At 44.3% G+C, this 24,484-nt stretch overlaps 1 protein-coding gene across 1 annotated transcript in view; it reads left to right on the plus strand.

Moving 5' to 3' along the window:
* ANKMY2 (ankyrin repeat and MYND domain containing 2) overlaps positions 1-18,740 on the plus strand; it is a 72,860-nt gene extending 54,120 nt beyond the window's left edge. Inside the window, exons 7-10 of the mRNA XM_073629513.1 lie at positions 2,042-2,177; positions 5,158-5,286; positions 7,276-7,414; positions 13,386-18,740. Coding sequence (XP_073485614.1) covers positions 2,042-2,177; positions 5,158-5,286; positions 7,276-7,414; positions 13,386-13,579 — 598 coding nt within the window. The 3' untranslated portion in view covers positions 13,580-18,740. The remainder of the gene's footprint in view (positions 1-2,041; positions 2,178-5,157; positions 5,287-7,275; positions 7,415-13,385) is intronic.
* Positions 18,741-24,484: the final 5,744 nt, after the last annotated feature.

Here is a 24,484-nt window from a genome sequence, read left to right on the forward strand (position 1 = left end):
TCAAAACGACCTTATTTTTTAAAGTGGTTGTAAAGGCTCAAGGTTTTTTACCTTCATGCATGAAGGTAAAAAAACCTTCTCTGTGCAACAGCCCCCCCAATACTTACCTGAGCCCCGTCTTGATCCAGTGATGTGCACGAGTGCCTCAGCTCTCCGGGGACTCTGCTGCCTCATTGGCTGAGACATCAGCGGGAGCCAATCAGGGGAGAGAGAGGACAGGGCTGAGCCACGGCTCTGTGCATGAGTGGGCACGCAGAGCCGCAGCTTGGAAGCAAGCCTGCTCGGGTGCCCCCATTACAAGCTGTTTGCTCTGGGGGGGGGGGGGGGTTAAGTAATGGCCAGGAACCCCAGCAAGGGCCCAGAGAAGAGGAGGATCGGGGCTGCTCTGTGCAAAACCAACTGCACAGAGCATCTTGGAATGACATTTTTGTGACTTTAATATCCAGGGCTTTTTTTCAGCGGGAACGCGGGGGAACGCAGTCCCGGCACCTCCTGGACTGACTGTATGTAATGACAAGGGGTACTGGGGGGTGCTGCAGGGTATTGATGCTCACTTCTTGGGGATCTATTCTAGCTGGAGGGGATCTATTTTTGCAGGGGGGTCCATTGTTGCTGAGGAGGTCTGTTGTTGCTGGTGAGGGACCTATTGTTGCTAGGGGTGGGTCTTATGTTGCTGGGGGGGGGGGGGGGTCAGTTGTTACTGAAGGAGATTTACTGCTGGGGGAGGGGTCTATTGTTGACGACTGCTAGAGAGTCTATTAATGCTGGCTGTGCGGAGATCTGTTGATGCTGCCGGGGGTCTATTGTTGCTCGGGGGAGGGGGGGATTTTGTTGTGGGTGATACATTGTTGTCAGGGGGATCTATTGTTGCTGACTGAAGGGGATCTATTTTACTGTTTTTCTTAATATCATTACCAAATTCCATACAAATTACTTAGCACCACAAAATGATACTTGGTTCTGTAGTGTCTAAAAGGGGTGGTACTGGGAGGTGGGTAGGGGGTGGAACCAAGGGACGGTGCTCGGAGGTGGGTAGGGGGTGGAACCAAGGGACGGTGCTCGGAGGTGGGTAGGGGGTGGAACCAAGGGACGGTGCTCGGAGGTGGGTAGGGGGTGGAACCAAGGGACACTGCTCGGAGGTGGGTAGGGGGTGGAGACAAGGGACGGTGCTCGGAGGTGGGTAGGGGGTGGAGACAAGGGACGGTGCTCGGAGGTGGGTAGGGGGTGGAACCAAGGGACGGTGCTCGGAGGTGGGTGGGGGTGGAACCAAGGGACGGTGCTCGGAGGTGGGTATAGGCGGGGAAAAGGGGAGATCCTGCACCTATTGTCTGAGAAAAAAGACCCTGTTAAAATCACTTTAAATAAAATGGTCCATTTTCCCAGTTTAAACGGTTGATATGTTTTGTGTTGTGAATGAAATAAGGGTTTATGAGAGATGCAAATCATTGTATTCTGTTCTTATGGAGATTTTACACTGCAAGTAGTTAATGACTTCCTTCTATTTTTACATTTATGGCTTTATTATTAAAGAGGAAGTAAACTTCCCTGGATTGTTTGTACCTTTAGGTACTGTAAATATCTTCTAAACTTGCACCATTTAGGAGATCTTTACTGTATACTGCACTGTCATTGGCGCATGCGCTCCGAAGGAACCCGTGCCATTTTTTCAGAGCCCTGTGCTGTGCCCGGCGGCTCCGGCCAGTCACAGAGCCGGAGGCGGCAGAAGGCAGATGGGCGAAGATGGAGGCGTCCTCCAGCGGTGACAACAAGGGCTTCGTTTGCAGGTGTCACATAATTTGCTAGTATGTGATGCATACTAGCACATTATGCCTTTACTTGGCAGGTCTGCAAAAAATAAAATAAAAGAGAGGCAGAGTCTACTTCTCCTTTAATAAAAGTAAAGTTTTAGGTCATGGAGGGTGTTGTATTTGAAATTTCATGTCACCACACTGTGGAAGTAGAGTCATTGCGGTTACATTTTTCTACAAATTGTGATATTGCACTTTTGTATTCATTTTTAATGCACATAATTACTTTTCAGCTTATTGAAAGGAAGGGACGGTGACTGCTTCCCTGTTTTCCAAGAAAAGTTTATCCGAGAAAGTATCCGGAAGTTTCCGTTTTGTGAGGCCACTCTCCTGCAGCAGCTGGTCCGAAGTATTGCGCCTGTGGAAATAGTAAGTCCTCGTTATCGCAGGAGATGCACCAGTTTACCCAAAATGTATTACCCATGTCTGACCCTTGTATGAAAACTTCTAGACTTGCACTCAAATACAATTTAAGTTGAACCCATAAAAAGGAGCGGTGGTGGCCGCCATTACTGACCTCTTTCTAAAATGACAACTTATCAAGCTGACTCTCAGCTTCAGCACTTTCATGGTCGCTGACCTAGGGCAAGGGTCTTCAAACTTTCTAAGCAGTTTATTGTGCTTCAGACTGTAGGGGGGGGGGCTGGACTGTGGCCATTTTGAGTAGAAAATGTCCTTGCACCTTCGTTGGTGGCAGTGGAAGGATTAGTTTCCCATTGTTGGTGGCAGTGGAAGGAATAGTGCCCCTTTGGTGGCAGTGGAAGGAATAGTGCCCCTTTGTTGGTGGCAGTGGAAGGAATAGTGCCCCTTTGTTGGTGGCAGTGGAAGGAATAGTGCCCCATTGTTGGTGGCAGTGGACGGAATAGTGCCCCATTGTTGGTGGCAGTGGACGGAATAGTGCCCCTTTGTTGGTGGCAGTGGAAGGAATAGTGCCCCTTTGTTGGTGGCAGTGGAAGGAATAGTGCCCCTTTGTTGGTGGCAGTGGAAGGAATAGTGCCCCTTTGTTGGTGGCAGTGGAAGGAATAGTGCCCCTTTGTTGGTGGCAGTGGAAGGAATAGTGCCCCATTGTTGGTGGCAGTGGACGGAATAGTGCCCCATTGTTGGTGGCAGTGGACGGAATAGTGCCCCTTTGTTGGTGGCAGTGGAAGGAATAGTGCCCCTTTGTTGGTGGCAGTGGAAGGAATAGTGCCCCAAGGAGCAGACAGAGGCAAGCAAAGGGCCACATTTGGTCCCCGGGCCACAGTTTGGAGACCATTGGATACCATTGACCTATGACAACAGTTGAGAAAAGTCCCAACTTCTTATCTGCATACTTGTTCTGGGTCAGTAGTTCAACAGAGTAAAGCAAGATGGTCAACATGATAGCCAAGCAACTAGCATATTCAGCAGGAGGTCAGTAATGACAGCCTCTTATCATAAATGGCAGCCTTCATGTCCCCAGTCTGCACATGCAAGCCTGACGTTTCATTACCAAAACAGGCCTCCAGCCTGAAGATCGTAGTGTGCCTCTCTTTAACCCGTTCCGGACCGCTCCCGAAACAGGTTTACTGCTACAGGGCGGCCCTCCTGTGCAGGATCACGTGTATATTTGGGATTCTGCACTTCCACCTGCAGGGGGGGTGGGGGCTGTGAGCCGTTTCTACTTTTATTAATCACAGCAGAAGCCGATCTTCAGGTGCCAGGCACTGGATGTCTGCTGGCAGCCACTGATCGTCGGTAAAACACACAGAACGGAGCTCTGCCTATGTAAACAAGGCAGATCTCCATTCTGACTGGGGAAGCGATAGATTTTGTGTCCTTGCAAAGCAGGGAATAAAATCCACCACTTTCCTTAGTAAAGGCAGTACACACCTGTCATAAAAAACACTGGCTAGGCACACGGTAAACCCTTTGATCGCCCTATATGTTTAACCCCTTCCCAGCCAGTGACTGTGCATATATTTAGCACTGACCACTGTATTGGGGTCACTGATTCCTGCAAAGTGTCAGTGTCTGCTGCAATATCGCAGTGCCGCTATAAGTCGCTGATCACCGCCATCACTAATATTAAAGAAAAAAAAAAAATTCCATAAATATATACCATAGTTTGCAGACTAAACCAATCAATATACGCTTATTGGGATTTTCTTACTAAAAATATGTAGCAGAGTACATATTGGCCTAAATCGATTTTTTTTTTTAATTGAATATGTTTTATAGCAGAAAGTAAAAAAAAAAATCATATATATACCAAAATCACCAAAAGAAAGCTCTATTTGTGGGAAAAAAATTACCGGTACATACATTTTATTTGGGTACAGTGTCACACGGCCACACAATTGTCAGCTAAAGTAATGCAGTGCTGTATTTAAAAAAATGGCCTGGTCATGAAGGGGTGTAAATCTTCCAGAGGTCAAGTTGGATAATACAATAATTGTTATACTTTTTTTGTTTTGGATAGATTGAAGATGAATTGGAACATCTGTCAGTTTTTATCAATGTCTGCGCCCCCATTAGGGAGATTCACTCTCTCTATTTGCCCCTTTTTACCATTATCACCAAGAATGAAAGTGAAAAAAAAATTCCACATATTGGGTTGTCACCAGAACAGGAATAGAGGAGAAATCTTCCAATGGGGACACTAGTTCTGGTGACAACCAGGGATTACATCACTTTGGGATTTCCTCTCTCTTCCGGTTGTGGCTATGGGACATGAAGTGAAAGGGAAGTCTCTCCAATGGGACACTGGTGGTGAAAAAAAATTGTGACAGAGGTTATAACCCTCCCTTACTCTATCCAAAATGAAGAGAAAAAAAACATTTGCTTTTAGTTCTACCTTAAAGTGATTGTAAACGATCACCTTGTAAAACAACCAGTTCCGTTTTTAAAATAGCAATGAGAGGCAAAACCTTTTTATATAGATATAAAAATAAAGCATAAAGCCTTTTTTATAAGTGATCACACTTCCTCTGTTCTCAGCTGCATAAGAGCTAGGGGGGAAGAGAAGCAGCAGTACACTGAGCTTCCCAGTGAATGGCTGTGCAGAGGGGGCGTTTCAGCACAGGTCTGGTCATTGGAGGAGAGCAGGCTGAGTTCCCAGCACAGCTAGAGAACTCACCACGTTGTGCTCTCCTGCTTTAGTGTGGTTAGTTTTTAATAGGAAAGCAGAGGGACTGGCAGGTACACCAGGGATTTCGCACAAAGAAAGCAATACAAGGAGAACAGGATACTTCCTCATACAAGTACATGGTACAGCAGCCACATACCAGGAATATCAAGTGTTGGGGTAACAAACGCTTTAAATCATGTCTAAAGCATAGGGATGTTTCAGTATTTGTAATGTGCGTTTCATTATTTGGTTGTCTTTCAGGGCTCCGACCCAACAGCCTTCTCGGTGCTGACTCAGGCCATTACCGGACAGGTGGGCTTTGTGAACGCAGAGTTCTGTACAGCGTGCGGAGAGAAGGGAGCCGATAAGAGGTGCTCAGTGTGCAAGCTGGTGAGTGCTTGTTAATTCCATTCTGCAAACATGGACTATCAGGGTCCCTCTGGGTCATGTGCTCCTACATTAATGTATGGCATTATCAGCACTGCATCCAATACAGCAGTAAAATCTTATAGAGCAAATTTAAAGTACTGCTTGGTAAAGTGGGGCTGCACCTCTGCCGCCTGGGTGTCCAACAGTGCCGGGATTTGACGCTGATGGGCCAAACTGCCCACATGCATGTAGGATTTTTACTACTTTAAAGTATAACTTAAGGCAACTCCTTCTCCTTCTTCTCCTTTCTTCTTCTTTCTTTGTTCTTTCTTCTTCTTCTACTTCTCCCTTCTTTCTTCTTCCTCTTCCCCCTTCTTTCTTCTTCCTCTTCCCCCTTCTTTCTTCTTCCTCTTCCCCCTTCTTTCTTCTTCCTCTTCCCCCTTCTTTCTTCTTCCTCTTCTCCCTTCTTTCTTCTTCCTCTTCTCCCTTCTTTCTTCTTCCTCTTCTCCCTTCTTTCTTCTTCCTCTTCTCCCTTCTCTCTTCTTCCTCTTCTCCCTTCTCTCTTCTTCCTCTTCTCCCTTCTCTCTTCTTTCTCTTCTCCCTTCTTTCTTCTTTCTCTTCTCCCTTCTCCTTCTTCCTTCTCCCTTCTTCTTCCTTCTTCCTTCTTCCTTCTTCCTTCTTCCTTCTTCCTTCTTCTTCCTTCTTCCTTCTTCCTTTCTTCTTCCTTTCTTCTTCTTCCTTTCTTCTTCTTCCTTTCTTCTTCTTCCTTCTTCCTTTCTTCTTCTTCCTTCTTCCTTCTTCCTTCCTTCTTCCTTCCTTCTTCCTTCTTCCTTCCTTCTTCCTTCCTTCTTCTTCCTTCTTCTTTCTATTCTCCCTTGTCCCTTCTTTCTATTCTCCCTTGTCCCTTCTTTCTTTCTCCTTTTTTGGCTAGAGTAGTGAGGGATTACAACCCCTATCAGTTTTATTTTATTATTACTGTCCGTACTCCCATTAGGGAGATTCACCCTGTCTATTTGTCCTGTTTACTATTATTATTGAAGGTGAAGGTAAAAAAAGAAAATCCCAAATTTTGGGTTTATCCTAGAAAAGTAATAGAGGGGAAATCTTCCCCCACCGCCGCACCAATCACCCAAGACTGTCCCCTGTATCCTCCTCCACTGGGTCCCCCTCTTTGCTCCCTGGGTCCTCTGTGTCTTGCTCTGGTCCCCCCACCCCCCCTCGTCCCAGATCTGTCAGGATGGAGAGCGGAGGAAGGAGCCGGCAAATATGTAATTTACCGGTTCCTTGCTTTTCTGATTGCACAGAGTCGGAGATCACTGACTGTCCATTCATAACTGAGCATTGTAAACTGGGTGTACTATGCTTCAGTTTATGAATGGGAAGGGGGAGGAGCCTCTGTCTCCTGTCCATTCATCTTCAGTGCAGCTGAGGCTGCAGAGAAAGGAACTGGGAAATCTGTGTCCTCAGTCCCTTTCTCTGTCTCAAAGGGGAGATGTCAGGGGATGTTTAGACCCCTGATATATCACCAAAGCCCCCCCCCCACAAGGGCCGATAAAAAAAGAAATTAAAAAAAAGAGAGAATCGTAATAAATATTTAAAAGTTAAATTGTAAAAAAATGGAGCAAAAAGAAAAAACACTGACACCCCCACCAAAAACAGAAAGCACTGTAAAAAAAAAAAACTGTGTATGTATATATATATAATAAAATTGTGTGGGGGGGGGGGGACTACTGACCCCATCCACGCCCTATTAGTGCCATGGTGAGTACTTTAAAAAAAGTATCAGTATTTGTACTCGGTCTTAAAGTGGTATCGGTGCAGCCCTAATTATAACCCTCCCTTAGTCTACCCAAAATTTAAATAAAATTGCTTTTAATTCTGCTTCGGAGTATCTACATTGTTGTTTGAGCATTTTTGTTCCCTCTTCTGATCAGGTAAGCTGATGATTGGGGTGATCTGAATTGTGGAAAGTTCAGGGAATGTTCTGTAATACAATATGTGTGTTTTCAGGTGATTTATTGTGACCAGAACTGTCAGAAGCTGCACTGGTTCACACACAAGAAGGTCTGCAAGACACTGAAGGAGAAGAGAGAGAAGCAAGAGCTGGAAGCTGTTAAGGAGAAGAGAATGCAGGAAAAGTTGTCGGAAGGTCAGTGGGCCGGGATGGGGAGTCTGTGTTGCCATCAAATGATGCATTTTAACCCCTTGGCGCCAGTCGCACACAAATATGCAGCCTCTCGGCGGGTGGGCCATGGCACGAAGTGGCCGCATATTTACGTTCCTAATGGCCCGTACACACTATCCGAAAATCAGATGGAAAATACTGTTTTCGACGCAATCGTGCGATAATCGGATGGTTAGTACAGAGCTTTCGAGAGCCGACCACGACAATTCATCTGTGATCAGGAGCTTTCTGATCATGTGACTTCGTGAAATCCAATCATGGTGGTCACATGATCATAAACCCCTCCCCATCTCCCGGTATCCTAAACCCCTTGGCCCAGGAGTTGTCGGCTCCAAGGGGTTAACGTGTCTCTAAACCCGAACAACGATCTTCACTTATTTGCTAATTTTTGGCCTTTTAAATATACAAATTCTTGAAACATCTAGTGAGCCAGGAGCCATTGCAGGGGGGGGGGGGTCAAAGTGGGAGAGGTTAGCTGCCACTACTGGAAGGATAAATCATTGACTATTGGAGGAGTTTCTGAAATCCTAGCACTTAATTTTTGCACCTCGGGAAAAGTTGGGGAACAGCAGGACTTGGCTGCCATTAAGAGGTTTATCTTTCAGCTCTCTAGATCTGCAAAAGAAGCTTTCCTTGTCTTTTGTAATTTTAAGAGGCGAATGAGGAAGGGCCAGGGTTTGACCGGTGGCACGGGACAGGTAGAAACCCCGTGGGCTCTTTCCACCGCAAAGAGCAGAGAGAGATGTTCTTTTCCAATTGTGTCCAAAGTTAGGAGCGCCACCTTCGGCATCTTATAGCAGTCTAAGGTTATTGTGTTTCATTCTATTCTCTGGCTCTTCAGATTTAGGAGAATTGGCATCTGCCTTGTTTAGTGCAATTTTAACATCAGCTGACATGGCCTTCTAGCTTTGAGCTGCGCCCATGTACTTTCTGGAGATCATGGTGTAGAAGGGAGATTTCTTCCATAACCCCCATACCTGAATGTCCTTTAAAGCACTGGCGGCCTGTCCATTTTTTTTCTGTTTTGAAGCACATGATTGGAGCCAGAGCCTCCAATTGGCTTAAAAAAAAGGGTGGGCACAGTGCTCTGAGCCCACCCAGCTGTGTGACATTAGCCCCCTACGGGCGTTATGTGCACGTGAGTGGGGTAGGTTTGTTTGCCCCCCCCCCTTTCCATGCATAAAGGTAAAAAACCTTCTCTGTGCAGCAGTCCCCCAAATACTTACCTGAGCCCAATCTTCCTCCAGCGATGTGCACAAGAGTCTTGGCTCTCTGGGGAATCTCCCTCCTCATTGGCTGATCACAGCCAGTGAGCCAATGAGAGAGAGAGAGAGGGGCGGGCCAAGATGCAGCTCTGTGTGTGAATGGACACGCAGAGCAATGGCACAGGAGCCAGCCAGCCTGGGTGCCCCCCCATAGTAAGCTGTTTGCCCGGGGGGGGGGGGGCACTTGGCAGGAAGGAGGGGCCAGGATCGTCGGTGGGGGACCAAGAAGAGGAGGGGATAGGGTCTGCTCTGTGCAAAACCATTACGTTACATGTTTATTATACTAATGTAAAAAAAAAAAATCCAAAGCTTTAATATCACTTTTAGAAATGCTTTAATCAAATTTAAATTCCCCTTTAAATCCCGCTCCCTAAAACAGCAGTGGTACTTCTGGCCCCCCTCCTCGCATTATCAGCATGGCGGTGCACTGGATGTAACACCAATTCCTTTGATAAATTCCCTGTTCTCTGATGCACAAGAATATTTTCCAGGTAGAGGAGGGAGAACATGATTGTGGGATAAGCGCTGAGCTGCTGAAGCCTTTGTAATGCATTGTGTCATCCTTTGTAGAGCTGGGAATAGAGACTTGAAGCCATCTACACATTATTGTACTCTCCATTAAACAGCGAAGCGTGCGATATAATTGTGTTACCTGCAGGGTGATCATCCTACGGGATTCCACCACAATAGCTTCTCTGTCCTATCCAAAATCTTTCATTCTGTGAAGCTTTCTCTGCCAGGGGAGGAGGGAGAGTCTGTTCAAATCGAATTTTATTAAAAGGGAAACGGCAGTGTTTTTTGTATTATTATTTATATTTATATTTATATATATATATGTATATATATGTATATATATGTATGTGTGTGTATGTATCTATATATATATATATATATATATATATATATATATATATATATATATATATATATATATATATATATATATATATGTATGTATGTATGTATGTATATGTATGTATGTATATATATATAGATATATAGATATAATAAATATTAATATATATATATATATATATATATCTCTATATACACTCAGCTGCCACTTTATTAGATACACCTTGCTAGTACCGGGTTTGAACCCCATTTTTCCTCCATTCTTGGTGGCATAGGTTCTACAAGGCGTTGGAAACATTCCTCAGAGATTTTGGTCCATAGTAACATGATGGCATCACGCAGTTGCTGCAGATTTGTCGGCTGCACATCCATGATGCCAATCTCCCATTCCACCACATCCCAAAGGTGCTCTATTGGATGAGATGTGGTGAGTGTGGAGGCCATTGGAGTACAGGGACCTCATTGTCCAGTGGTGAGATGATTGGAGATTTGTGACATGGTGCATTATCCTCCTGGAAGGAGCCATCAGAAGATGGGGACACTGTAGTCTTAAAGGGATGGACATGGTCACCAACAATAGGTCGTGGTGTGTAAATGATGTTCAATTGGTACTAAGGGGCCCAAAGTGTGCCAAGAGAATATCCCCCCCACCATTACACCACCAGGCTGATCCGGTGATACAAGGCAGGATGGATCCATGCTTTCATGTTGTTTACGCCAAATTCTGACCCGACCATCTGAATGTCGCAGCTGAAATTGAGACTTATCAGACCAGGAAAAGCTTTTCCAATCTTCTATTGTCCAATTTTGGTGATCCTGTGCCAATTGTAATCTCAGTTTCCTGTTCTTAGCTGACAGGAGTGGCACCCGGTGTGGTCTTCTGCTGCTGTAGCCCATCTGCTTCAAGGATCGATGTGTTGTGCATTCAGAGATGGTATTCTGCATACCTTGGGTGTAACGAGTGGTTATTTGAGTTACTGTTGTCTTTCTATCATCTGGAACCAGTCTGCCCATTCTCCTCTGACCTCTGACATCTACAAGACATTTTCCTCCACACAACTGCCGCTCACTGGATATTTCCTCTTTTTCGGACCATTCTCTGTAAACCCGAGTGATGGTTGTGTGTGAAAATCCCAGTAGATCAGCAGTTTTTAAAATACTCAGACCAGCCCGTCTGGCACCAACAACAAATGCCACGTTCAAAGTCACTTAAATCCCCTTTCTGCCCCATTCTGATGCTCGATTTGAACTTCAGCAAGTCGTCTTCACCACATCTAGATGACAAAATGCATTGAGTTGCTGCCGTGTGATTGGCTGATTAGCAATTTGTGTTACCAAGCAATTGAACAGGTGTATCTAATAAAGTGGCCGGTGTGTATATGTATATTATGTGGATAGATAGATAGATAGATAAAAATCAGCTTTTTTTTTTAAACTCGATTCACGGTTTTCTTTTTTTTGGACATCGTGCCGGTCCTGAGGAGCTGCGGGCAGGAGTTTTTAGGCGAGGCCGCAGCTTCAGCCTAGTCCACGGCGTTCGGCCTCACGGACTAGGCCAAACCCGCGGCCTCACCTAAAAACTCCTGCCCGCAGCTCCTCAGGACTGGCGCGGTGTCAGCGTCGGTCCTGGTGAAAAAAAAAATGTAAAGAAATCGATTTGCTCAAATTTTGAATCGATTTGACCTCTCAATTCGATTCAAGATTTAAATCGATTTTTAGCCCTAATATACATATATATATATATATATATATATATATATATATATATATATATATATCTCTTAATCTCTATTTTATTTATATATATATATATATATATATATATATATATATATATAAAATAAAGGGGGACCTCAAAGAGTTGATTAAAAAAATAAAGGGACGTTGTATAAAATGTTTTAAAATAAATGTAAAAAATCAAAGGGCCCCCATCCCCTCCATACTCGTGCACAAATACACGTGTTTACTAAAATTCATTCAAATGTTTTTTTCCACATAATTTGCATTTGAAAATATCGCAGCAAAAATATTGAAATAAAAAATTGCAACACCCACCATTTATTTTTTCTAATATATATTACACACACACAGTTGTGCCCATAAGTTTACAGAGAATATGAATGATAACACAAAAACTTTTCTTTCACTCATGGTTAGTGTTTGGCTGAAGCCATTTATTATCAATCAACTGTGTTTACTCTTTTAATCATAATGACAACAGAAACTACCCTGATCAAAAGTTTACATACCCCAGTTCTTAATACTGTGTATTTTCAACTTTAACATCAATGACAGCTTGAAGTCTTTTGTAGTATTTGTAGATGAGGCTCTTTATCTTCTCAGATGGTAAAGCTGCCCATTCCTCTTGAAAAAAAGCCTCCCAGTTCCTGTAAATTCTTGGGCTGTCTTGCATGAACTGCACATTTGAGATCTCCCCAGAGTGGCTCATTGATATTGAGGTCAGGAGACTGAGGATGACCTCTCCAGAATCTTCACTTTATTCTGCTGTAGCCAATGACAGATCCACTTGGCCTTGTGTTTTGGATCATTGTCATGTTGGAATGTCCAAGTACGTCCCATGCGCAGCTTTCTGGCTGATGAATGCAAATGTTCCTCCAGTATTTTTTGATAACATACAGCATTCATCTTGCCAACAATTTTGACCACATTTCCTGTGTCTTTGTAGCTCACACATCTCCAAAACATCAGCGATCCACCTCCGTGTTTCACAGTAGGAATGGTGGACCTTTCATCATAGACCTTGTTGACTCCTCTCCAAATGTAGTGTTTGTGGTTGTGGCCAAAAAGCTTGATTTTGGTCTCATCACTCCAAATGACTTTCTGCCAGAAGGTTTGAGGCTTGTCTCTGTGCTGTTTGGTGTATTGTAAGCGGGAGCGGGATACTTTGTGGCATTTGTGTAGTAATGGCTTTCTTCTGGCGACTCGACCATGCAGCCCATCTTTCTTCAAGTGCCTCCTTATTGGGCATCTTGAAACAGCCACACCACATGTTTTCAGAGAGTCCTGTATTTCACCTGAAGTTATTTGTGGGTTTTTCTTTGCATCCCGAACATATTTTCTGGCAGTTGTGGCTGAAATTTTAGTTGGTCGACCTGACCGGGCGTTTGCTTTCAACAGAACCCCTCATTTTCCACTTCTTGATTAGAGCTTGAACACTGCTGATTGGCATTCTCAATTCCTTGGATATCTTTTTATATCCCTTTCCTGTTTTATACAGTTCAACTACCTTTTCCCGCAGATCCTTTGACAATTCTTTTGCTTTCCCCATGACTCAGAATCCAGAAACGTCAGTGCAGCACTGGATGAAAGATGCAAGGGTCTGTCAGGAGTCCAGAAACTCATTGACCTTTTATACACACACACTAATTACAAGCAAACAGATCACAGGTGATGGTTACCTTTAATAGCCATTCAAACCCCTTTGTGTCAACTTGTGTGCATGTTATCAGGCCAAAATCACCAGGGTAAATTTGTGATCAGGGTCATTTGGGTAGTTTCTGTTGTGATTATGATTTAAAAAGAGTAAACACAGTTGATTTATAATAAATGGCTTCAGCCAAACACTAATCATGAGTGAAAGAAATGTTTTTGTGTTATTCATATTCTCTGAAAAATGGCCAAGAAATCATAAATTCTGCCAGGGTATGTAAACTTATGAGCACAACTGTATATAACGTTTGGGGGTTCTTGATAATTTCTAGCAAAAAAAATAGATTTTTAGAAGTGAGAATTGTCAGAATTGGTCTGGTAGGGAAGAGGTTAATCTGATGGTAAATTACCATATTGTCTTCCAGAAGTGAAAGTCACCGAGTCAAGCTCAGCAGATGAAGGAACACTGGAAGGAGAAAGTGAAAAACCCAAAGAAAGTGAAGACCCAGCGACCTCGGAGAATTCTGTTGCATCAGAAAAAGCTGACATTTCCACCACTACAGAAGAGCCCTCCACTGATACCAATGTGTCACAAACATCTGACGGGTCAGAAAAGTGATAAGCCTCGGAAGACCTCCAAAGTGGATGCTCAAAGCGAGACCCCAAGGTGCACCAGCTGCTGCAGAACTCCAAACCACAGTCTGACCCATGAGATTTGAGTTTCCACAACAGATGGTGGCCAAGGAGGGGCTCGGGATTTGTTCTGAGGACACATGTACCAACATCCAAGAGGTCCAAATTCCTACTTGTGCTCAGACATTACATTCACAGGCTTCTTGCACATTGTCAACAGTCCTGAAAATTTTTTAAATAAAAATAGATGTGAAGTTTGGCTTTTAAAAAAATCAGACCTCCATGTAATTCATAGAAAACCTACATGAAAAAGATTTTGTTTGAGACAGAAAAACCATACAGGTTATGGTGAGAAGGGTCTAAAGAAACCAAAAAGCCCTTCAACTCGGTGTCTAGCACAATATAGTCTTCTTATGCCTCGTTTCTACTGAGCGGATCGGTTCGGGTTGGTTCGGTGCGGTACGCTATTTTGAGTGTTTCCATTATGAAAGTGGCCCATACAACCGAACCATACCGCACCATTCATGGTCCTGCTTCAGATGTGGGGCCATAGAAAATGCTACGGTACGGTTAGGGCGGAGCTACTGGCATCACACGATACATTCCACTGATTGGTGGACAGAAAAAAGTTAATGCTCACATCAAAGGCATTTTTCTAAACCCCGTATGGCCCCTGGCGGTCCGACTTGCAGTGGAAACGCTCAACTGAATAGGCTGGACCATTGTAACCCTTCCAAACTGTACCGACCCGAACCGTTCCACTCAGTGGAAACGAGGCATTAGAACAAAAGGTATTTCATTGTCCTATTCCCTCATATATCCCAGAAATAAGCAAATTATTCCTAATTTCAGGACAGTGGGTGGAGCCATGCAAATCGTTCATTTAACATTTCAAACAATCAAATGCAGGCCTAATATGCTAGAGTAATGTATTCCAAAACTGTATACAGCTGTTTCTGGCTTTTTGGCTGTCACCAGGGCAGTGTATGGAAACACTAGCTTCTATGGAGTAAGGCTTGTCTTCTGAGATTGCTTTTACTTGCCCACAGTGGCCACAACTTCTCCCACCCACGGAACCACCATCTGCTGAGAATGTGTTGGCCAGCAAGGCACTCCTGTAGAATAGGGACTTGACGTTGGCAAGGTTCATGCCTTAAATTGGGGAAGCCGAGGCCTTCGTTGCAAAGTAAAATTGATCTCCAAAAAGAATTCTCTGGACACTGGAGGTATCAGAAGATGCTTGACTTCTCTTGGGCAACACTTCCAGTTTTAAGTAGAGTGGAGGAAAGTTACAAAGATCTGCTTAGGGTGGCATAGTAGGGAGTAGCAGTTATCATTTCCAACATATGTAAAGGTTCTTGTTTGTAAGTCTTTTTTTTTGGTTCAAAATGTCAGCTAACAAAAATGGTATGCCCGTACATGGCAAAAAAAAACAGGTTCACTGTAATGTTGGCCACCAGAATGTCTCATAAACCCCTTTATTTCCCCATTGGTGGCAGCTGAAAGCAGAACCCAGTACTTCCTGACATGTGGGAGCATGTGACCCCTCCCCCCCTCCTCCCAATATCGGTCAACATTTGGATGCTTAATCACCCAACGTTATATAGGGCACGGAGAGAGTCCTTTATACTTTTGTAAGTTCCAACTAGATCAGCTCCCCGTCTTGTACATCAGATCTCCAACCAGTCTCTGCAACCTGGATATTAAAGTGTTACTAAACCCAGGACCCTGCATTCACTATATCTGGTCTCCTACAGTACACAGAACGTGGACATGCAATTATTTTACTAAATATACTGTAAACTTCTAATTACCTTTTCTCATGAGCAGTATATAGCAGTTTTGTGACTTCTATCAGTGTCCAGCCGAGCATCGGTTAAAGCTTGTAGGAGGAGTTTTCTGACTGTCCTATGAGACTGCAAGACCGCTGTCCCTCTGTCTGGACAGTGCTGATTGGCCCTGTGCTGATCACATGCACCCTCCCAAGAAAAAAAAAACACCTCTCTAGCAATACACACCAAGCTGAGCATGTGCAGTCTGACTTTATGTTATCAGGAAATTGTCAGGGGAGAGTGGAAGGAGGGGAGGATCAGAGAAGACAGGATCAAACAGCCTTGTTACACAATGGGGTGGATTAACCCCTTAGGTTCCACAGTGAGTATAACAAGCATGCTTTACTGCATATAAACACTGATTTTACTGTTGTGGGTTTAGTAACACTTTAACCGTACACTTCTATTAACCTGCACATCTGCAAATTAACCCCCTCATCGCCATCTTTCCCCCTGTATGCAACCTGTACATTAACCCCTTACCATCGCCTCCCAGCGGCCGTTTAAGTGGGCATGCAAAGTGGTGCAGCTTCTGTATCATGTGACCACCGTAATTGGCTCTGACAGCGGTCAATGGCACCTTGGTCACTCTTCCTAAAGCATGCAGTGAGCACGCTCTTACGTTCGCCATACACTGTGCAAATTTCTTTCCTGCAATCATGTGTTGCAGGAAAGAAATTTGCACAATTCCATCAACACAGAACGTTCTAATAAGGGAATCAGCCATTGTCTTTTTCCGGGTGGGGGCAGGCGGAGGAAACCACCCCCACCAGGAGAAGACGGTGATTATCACTAGCGGCTATAGCAGCTGCTTTACGATAATCGGAAGCAAATCCGGCAGGCTGGTTTTACCCAACAGGATGGGTCAACTTGATACATTCAGCCTTGATACATTCAGTTCCTACTGATTTGAACTGTGTATGGCCGGCCTTGGCATGCAACCTTTGCCACAGTAGCTGCAAATTTGCAGCACCTGGGCGTTTAAAACCCACCTTTCTTATGCAGTTGGTTCATCCCTGGTTGGTTCAACCCCTTCATCTATTCTTTCTTCCTCGGTGCATTAGATACAGCGTATACAGGTCACACACAATTACAAAGCCCTATGTTTTAACCCACCAACACCAGCATGTTAATTCTTTTTCAAAAAATGCTGGCAAAAAAGGAAATCCCCTTGGGGTGTCCACAGGGCTGGTGCTACTACTAGGCAGCCGCCTAGGGCGGACTGCTGCCTAGGGGTGCCCGGCCACTGGTTTCCCTCCGTGTCTGCAGGCTGCAGCATGTAATTAACTCTGTCTCAGGCAGCTGCTCCATCCGACCGCTAGTGTAATTAGAGGAGCAGCACTGGAGCCGGCGCTAGCGGAAGCAGAGCCGATGCTTCCTGTATAGCGCTGCCTCCTGTCACATAGGCAGGACAAAAGGCGGTGGAGTCAGGGGTGGAGCCAATGGGGGCAGCAAAATGAGGTTTCGCCTAAGGTGTTAAAAATCCTTGCACCAGCCCTGGGTGTCCACTTTCCAAAAAGGGGTCGTTTTTGGGGTATTTTTACTGTCCTGGCATTTTTATTTGATACATTTTATAAAAAGAAAGTAAGGGAAACTGCTTTTTTTTTTTTTTTTTCCCAAAATGTGTGGTCACTTTTCTTTGTTTAATTTAATTAAAAATAAACACCAGCAAGAGAAAGCGCCACAAAAATAAAAAAAGATATAAAATTAATTTGGGTCCAGTTTTGCTTGATGGAGTAAATGTCAATCATGCTCTCAGATCACTGGAAACTTTCCTGGTAATGAAGGGGTATTATAGATTGGTACTCGGGTGGTTGAGGAACTCTCTCCCCTTTACACCTCGTACACACGGTACGATTGTTGGCCAACCGAGCATCTGAATTTTGTCAAAAGGGCGTGTGCCTGGATCTTGTCTTGCATACTAACGATACACAATTGTTGTGCCACAAACACGAACGTAGTGACACACTTACAAGGAATTTCAGCTCTTGAGCGCCACCCTTTGGGCCCCTTCTGCTAATTTCGTGTTTAGTGAGCATTGATTCCAAGCATGCGTGTTTGTACTTTTGACTTTTTGTGTGACGGATTTGTGTACTGACCATACGAAAATCTGATGTCAAACCGCTGTCCGCTAAAAATTTACTAGCCTGTCATCCAACATTTGTTGGCGGAAAATTGGACAATTGTGAAAGGGAGCTTACTAAGGGTAAGATTTTAGGACAACAGTCTGTCAACCGTTAATTTCCTTGCCAACAATCGTACCATGTGTAAGAGGCTTTGGGCTCCATTCACATTTGCCCGACTCCAAAGTTGCACTAACATTGGCGTGCAACTTTGACGCAACTTGGATACGACTTTGGCTTTGACCAGTGATAATGGACATCTGTTGCACTGTATGACTTTCATGCAAAGTTTGAGGGTTTTTAAGAGGACACGGGGTCACACAATGAGATTGGAGGAGAACTGGTTTAACCTTAAACTGCGCAGGAGGTTCTTCACTGTCAGGACAACAAGGATGTGGAACTCTCTTCCACAATTGGTGGTGACTGCGGGGAGTATGGATATTTTTAAGAGACTCTTGGATGTACATCTTAAAGAACACAACATACAGGGATATGGGAAAAATTATAGACACTGATACACGTGCACCTACACAGGCTGAACTTGGTGGGCTATTGTCTTTTTTTTTCGGCCTGTAATATTGAAGTCTATGGCCCTCAAGTTGCATGAAAGTGGGACCAAAGTAGTGCATAAGCTACTTTTGAAGCTGCTGCAACTTTAAGTTGCACCTAATATGAATGGTTATCATTGGAAAACATGGGAAACGAATTTTCATGTGACTTTGATGTCCAAAGTTGCAGAACAAGTCGCACAAGTGTGAATGGGGCCTTAGGTATATTCGAGTAAATCTGTTATGAGAATCTCCTGAGGCCTTTCTGTGTATTTTTGAGTGTTCTATGGCAGTGGTCATCAACCCTGTCTTCAGGGCCCACTAACAGGCCAGGTTTGCAAGATAACTGAAATACATGACAGGTGATATAATTTGCTGCTCAGTGATTGCAGTATTCTAGTCTGCATCTCCCCAAGGTAATACATAAAACCTGGCCTGTTAGTGGGCCCTGAGGACAGGGTTGATGACCACTGTTCTATGGGATGTCATGAAGTGTCTAGAAAAGTTCTGAAGAGCAATGTTCCTCTCGACAAGGACAGAGATATCTGCTGCTATTTTCTCAGGCGAAATGTGCAAATGAAATGATGATTATTGTTCACCAGCACAATCCCAGATAAATAAATTCGATTTATTGCTCCTTCTAATCCGTCCTCTTGGTATTCTTGTTGCTCATCACACACACTGCCTTTTGGAATTTTTTCAATTTTAATAAGTTCTGCATTGCACTGTAAATGAGCCTTTCCCTTGTAGATTGTACAGTGGAGAGGATAAAGGAACACATGAGGATTAGAGTGTTTTTCCTGTGAAGATTGTATTCTGGAGGAGGCAATATTTGAATATAAACAGCTTGAAGGAGATCTACTTCTTTGAATAGTTTAAAGTGATTGTAATGTACACACGGTCTGATTTTCCGACGGTAAATGTTGGATGTGAGCTTGTTGGCTGAATGTCCGACCGTGTGTGCGCTCCATCGAACATTTGTTGTCCGACTTTTCCGCCAACAAATGTTGGCTAGCAGGTTCTCAAATTTTCTGCTAACAATGTTGTTTTGTTGTCGGACTCGTATGTACACAAGTCCATCGCACAAAAGTGCGAGCCGGAAGCGCTCGATCTTGTAAAGCTAGTGTTCGTAATAGAGACATCTTGTACGTCACTACGTTCGTAATTGTTGGCCAACATTTGGTGACCGTGTGTATGCAAGACAAGTTGGAGCCAACACCCTTTGAACAAAATTTGTTGTTGGAAAATCCAATCGTCTGTACGGGGCATTTGGGGTTTTTTTTTTAAATAACAAACGTGTCATACTTACCTCCACTATGCAGCTCGTTTTGTACAGAGTGGCCCCCGAACATCCTCTTCTGGGGTCCCCCAGCGGCTCTCGCGGCCCCTCCCCGCATCAGATAACCTCCTAGAAGAAGCGTTCTCCCGGGGGATTACTTTGCCGGTGTGCTCCCGAGTCCAGCCTTCACCATCCAAAGAGGCTGAAGGCAGGACTCGGCCCCGCCCCCCCGGCACCTGCGCCGTTGGATTTGATTGACAGCAGCGGGAGCCAATGGCTGTGCTGCTATTAATCTATCCAATCAAGAGCCGGGAGCCCGTGCAGAGAGAGACAGCACGTCCCCACCGACTGAATGAAGGGTTTCTGGTAAGTAAAATGGGGGGGGGGGGCTGGGGGGCCAGTGACTGCCAGGTGTTTTTTCACCTTAATGCATAGGATGCGTTAAGGTGAAAAAACACAAACCTTTACAACCCCTTTAAAGTCTCTTGAGACTGCAGACCGCTAGTTATCTGAGCTGCAGCAAAAGAGGAAGATTGTCCTCACTGACAGTTTGCAGTATAAGCTGCCTTTTTACTATGGCATTTTCTGAATGCCAAGGTCCGGCACAGCATACATTGTGAAGATAAGTTTGAAGAGAGACAGCGCACACGGCGGGGAACTCCCAGTCCAATTTGCAAGATCCTCTTTCAGGTGCTCAGGCTCAGTGTGTCCTTACACACTACAACAGAAACAAGTAAAAGGATTGAGCTGGCAACTCTGTAGTCCATATAGCGATTTTAATGGTTACAAAAAGTGACAAGCAAAACCACTGACGCGTTTCAGCAACAGCCTTAGTTGTAGCATTGCTATGACTAATGCTGGCCATACACTACATGAAAAATCGGCCGAAAAATCGTTCATATAGACACTTCGTTCGTTTTTTGGCAAGTTAATGGGCACAAATCGATAATCATTTGTGATGTTTTTGTGGAAAAAAAAACGAACGGCAAGTTTGGAAAATTTCTGCCGAACATACGATAAATTGCAAGGTTAATGTGTTTCCCATCCGAACTGTCTGCACTAGGTATATGTAAAAAAAACGAACAAAAAATTATTTATTTATGCCCACTGTCCACTGTTACATGATGGCACAATCGTTTGCGGTCACGGTCGAACGTTCGTTTTTCGAAAATGTGTTCGGCCGATTTTTCGTATAGTGTATGGCCAGCATTAGACTGTTGCTGAAACTCATCAGGTTTTTTTTAACTACCGCTTTAATGGCATCCCAGTCTTAAGCCCCAAACACACTACTAGGTTTTCTGCTAATTTATGTCTTCAAATTTACAAAAACCATGTAGTGCAAGGGTCTGCCTGATTGCATACAAATTGAAACTTTTAGGGTTTGACCTCATATTATATGGTTTTGGTAAATCTGAAGACAAAAATCTGCAGAAAATCTACTAGTGTGTATGGGGCTTTATTTCGTAGGGTTCAATATTGAGTTGGCCCACCCTTTGCAGCTATAACAGCTTCAACTCTTCTGGGAAGGCTGTCCACAAGGTTTAGGAGTGTGTCTATGGGAATGTTTGACCATTCTTCCAGAAGAACATTTGTGAGGTCAGACACTGATGTGGATTAGAAGGCTTGGCTCACAGTCTCCGCTCTAATTCATCCCAAAGGTGTTCTATCATGTTGGACGAGGTGTCCCAATACTTTTGATAACATAGTGTATGTAGCTAGATAACAGATTCCCTATAAAATAGAATTAAAGCCTCACAAATGAATACTTAGGGAGGTATTTATAATATAGATATATATATATATCTATATCAAAAAAGTTCACGGAACTCGCCCCAAAGACATCTAATATCTTACATCTACTCTCTGCTCCAAGACGTGCCTTGCCCGAAGAAAACTACACCCTCACACAGCTCATGGGAAAAAGACTTACATATGACTTTCACAGAAATCAATTAGGAAGAAATATACACTTGTGCACACAAGGGCTCGATGAATGTAGCGATCCAAGAGAATGGGTTCAAAATTGCAACTAAATGGTGCAGGACACCTGCCAGGTTACACAAATTTTCGCTCACAAGTCCAAATATCTGTTGGAGATGCAAAAAAGAGGAAGGCTCCATGATCCATAACTGGTGGGGGTGCTCCCTGATCCAACCTTTCTGGCAGGAAGTACACTCCATTATCTCGCATTTCACCACCTATACTTTAAACTAAATTTCCGCTCAATATCTCCAAGATCATACAACCCTCTCTAAACAGGTTTATTACAAATCACTGGCCATGCATATGGTCAATGCAGCCAGGTTATGCATTCCAATGAACTGGCGATCCACAAATATTCCTTCCACCCGAGGGGGCTGACCAGGGTTGCTAAGATTGAGGAGATGGAAGAATTAATCTATACCACCCAAGAACGTTTACAGAAATTTTCAACCATCTGGGCTTGTTGGAAACACTTCCAGAATACGGAAAAATATAAAGCCTACTTTAATGACTAGGTACGACTAGATCTTATACCGGGGGATGCTCTGTCGGTGGGGGGACGGTGCCCACCACCTGTCTTCCTTCCCCTTTTCTATCTCTACCTTCCCTAACCCCAACCCCTTCTCCCTCACCTTCCTACCCCTTTCTATTTCTTTATTGCAGTCTTGTTCTTCCTATACAGTGATTAACCAACCACAAGGAAAAAAGAAAGAAAAAAAAAATCTTTCCCCCGAGACACCCCATTAAAACATCCCAATGATCACCGTTTCAATGTAGCCAAGGTCTATAGCATTTTAACTGCCCAGGTTGGACCTGTTGATATTGGTACCACGGGTATTGCACCGCTTTACAATGCCAATTGACCCAGCTTGGATGCTTCTCCCTTAAAAGGTCAATATGCTGGTTGTTCATTTACCGTTATGTTTCGCCTTTCGGCAATATACGACTACATATGTATCGCATTATTCTAGTTACCATGACCCCTGTCGCAATACATCACCCTCGTCTTTCCTATGTATAAAGAATATCATGGTTGCATCTTTTCTTCTTGCATTTGATCTGTACCTGTTTTACATGTACTTGTTCTCTGAAATTTCCAATAAAAAATTCTTTATGGAAAAAAAAAAAAAAAAGAGCCAAGCTGTTTGTCCATGACAACTGCATGCAAATTGATTCTGTGCAAATGGGTCAAAATGCATTGTTCGCAGACTATAGTCTCTACGTTTTTGAATGATTAGTGTTCAAATTGCAAATGGGGAAAATACCACATTAGATGGAGCTGAGGAGCACGCTTTTTTTCTTAGGATACTCCGAGCCAGCTAGTGGCCATTATTTTATTTATTTATTTATTTTTTAATACTTGATCTGCTGAGCATATAGTCTGAGAACATTCGATTTTGCTCCATGTGTGCGGAACAAATTTATGTGCAATTTTGGTGGACAAACCGCTATGCTAATTTTTTTTTTCATAAAAACATTGCTTTTGTAGTGCATTGTAAAATTGAATAAAACTGTATATTTAAAAAAAATAAAAATAAACTAAGTTGAATACTCTCCTTTATGGTGGCATCAGACTAATATTCACTCTCTTCCTAAGCTAAGAATGCAGCTGCTCCCCCGCACTTTTTAGATGTGGTGGAAATTGTGGCCCCCAACAGGCCACTGTGATTCCTACTGACAGCCCCTAGGTCACTTTAGAATTTAAAGTGGGTGTGTATACAGGTTGTAGAGGAAATCTCCTCCTACCTGAACACACAGCTCTGGACAAACTGTGCAAGTTTATCATGTGACCATGGTACAGTGGTGTATTTCGTTTTTGTGCTGCCCTAGTCCTGACTAAACTCATGCACCCCCCTAATTTAAATATGGCCCACCCCTTCCTGCCAAGACCACACCCCTTCCTGTTTAAGACCCACCCTATCATGTGTAAACCACACCCCTTCATCTTTAGGCTCATTTGGCACCTTTCAGGGGGGAGGGGGGAACGGGTACCTGTTTTTGACCCGCTGCCCCCTCTGAAGTTCGGCCCCCCTCCTCCTTCCTCCACTGGGCCATTCAGAAAGTACAACGCGCTTCGCACATGTGCAGTAGGGAACTGGCTGGTTTCCCTTACCATGAATGATGGTGGCAAAACCCAAGCGCCAATCCAAAAATCGGCTGAGGTGTCGACATTGTGGGATCCCTGGACAGGTGAGTGTCCTAATATTAAAAATCAGCAGCTACAATATTTGTAGCTGCTGATTTTGAATGTTTTCAGGGGGGCCGGGGGGTTGGTGGGGGCGAAACTGCTCTTTAATGCATTGATTTCAGCATTGATGGAGCACTTTATTGCAATATCATGATCTGCATATTAATGCACTTTCACTAAATGTGAACAGTTTAATGGGTTTGCATTCATTTTAGCATGCATGGAACACTTTGCACATGCCAGTGGTGGCTGGTGCTCAAAATTTTTGGGGGGGCGCATACTAAAAAATTCAGAAAAAAAGACATCAATTGCAGCCTCACTGTGCCCCATCAAATGCAGCCACTGTTCCATTAAACGCAGCCACTGTGCCCATCAATTGTAACCACTGTGCCATCAAACGCAGCCACTGTGCCCTCAAATGCAGCCACTGTGCCCATCAAACGCTACCCTCAAACGCTGCCACTGTGCCCATCAAACGCTGCCACTGTGCCCATCAAACGCTGCCACTGTGCCCATCAAACGCAGCCACTGTGCCCTCCAACACAGCCACTGTGCCCATCAAACGCAGCAACTGTGCCCTCAAATGCTGCCACTGTGCCCATCAAATGCAGCCCCTGTGCCCATCAAACGCAGCCACTGTGCCCTCACGCTGCCACTGTGCCCTCCAACGCAGCCACTGTGCCCATCAAACGCTGCCACTGTGCCCATCAAACGCAGCCACTGTGCCCTCACGCTGCCACTGTGCCCTCCAACGCAGCCACTGTGCCCATCAAACGCTGCCACTGTGCCCATCAAACGCAGCCACTGTGCCCTCCAACGCAGCCACTGTGCCCATCAAACGCTGCCACTGTGCCCATCAAATGCAGCCACTGTGCCCATCAAATGCAGCCACTGTGCCCATCAAACGCAGCCACTGTGCCCTCACGCTGCCACTGTGC

The sequence above is a fragment of the Aquarana catesbeiana genome, linkage group LG05 (assembly GCF_042186555.1).
Source record: "Aquarana catesbeiana isolate 2022-GZ linkage group LG05, ASM4218655v1, whole genome shotgun sequence".
Lineage (NCBI taxonomy): Eukaryota > Metazoa > Chordata > Amphibia > Anura > Ranidae > Aquarana > Aquarana catesbeiana.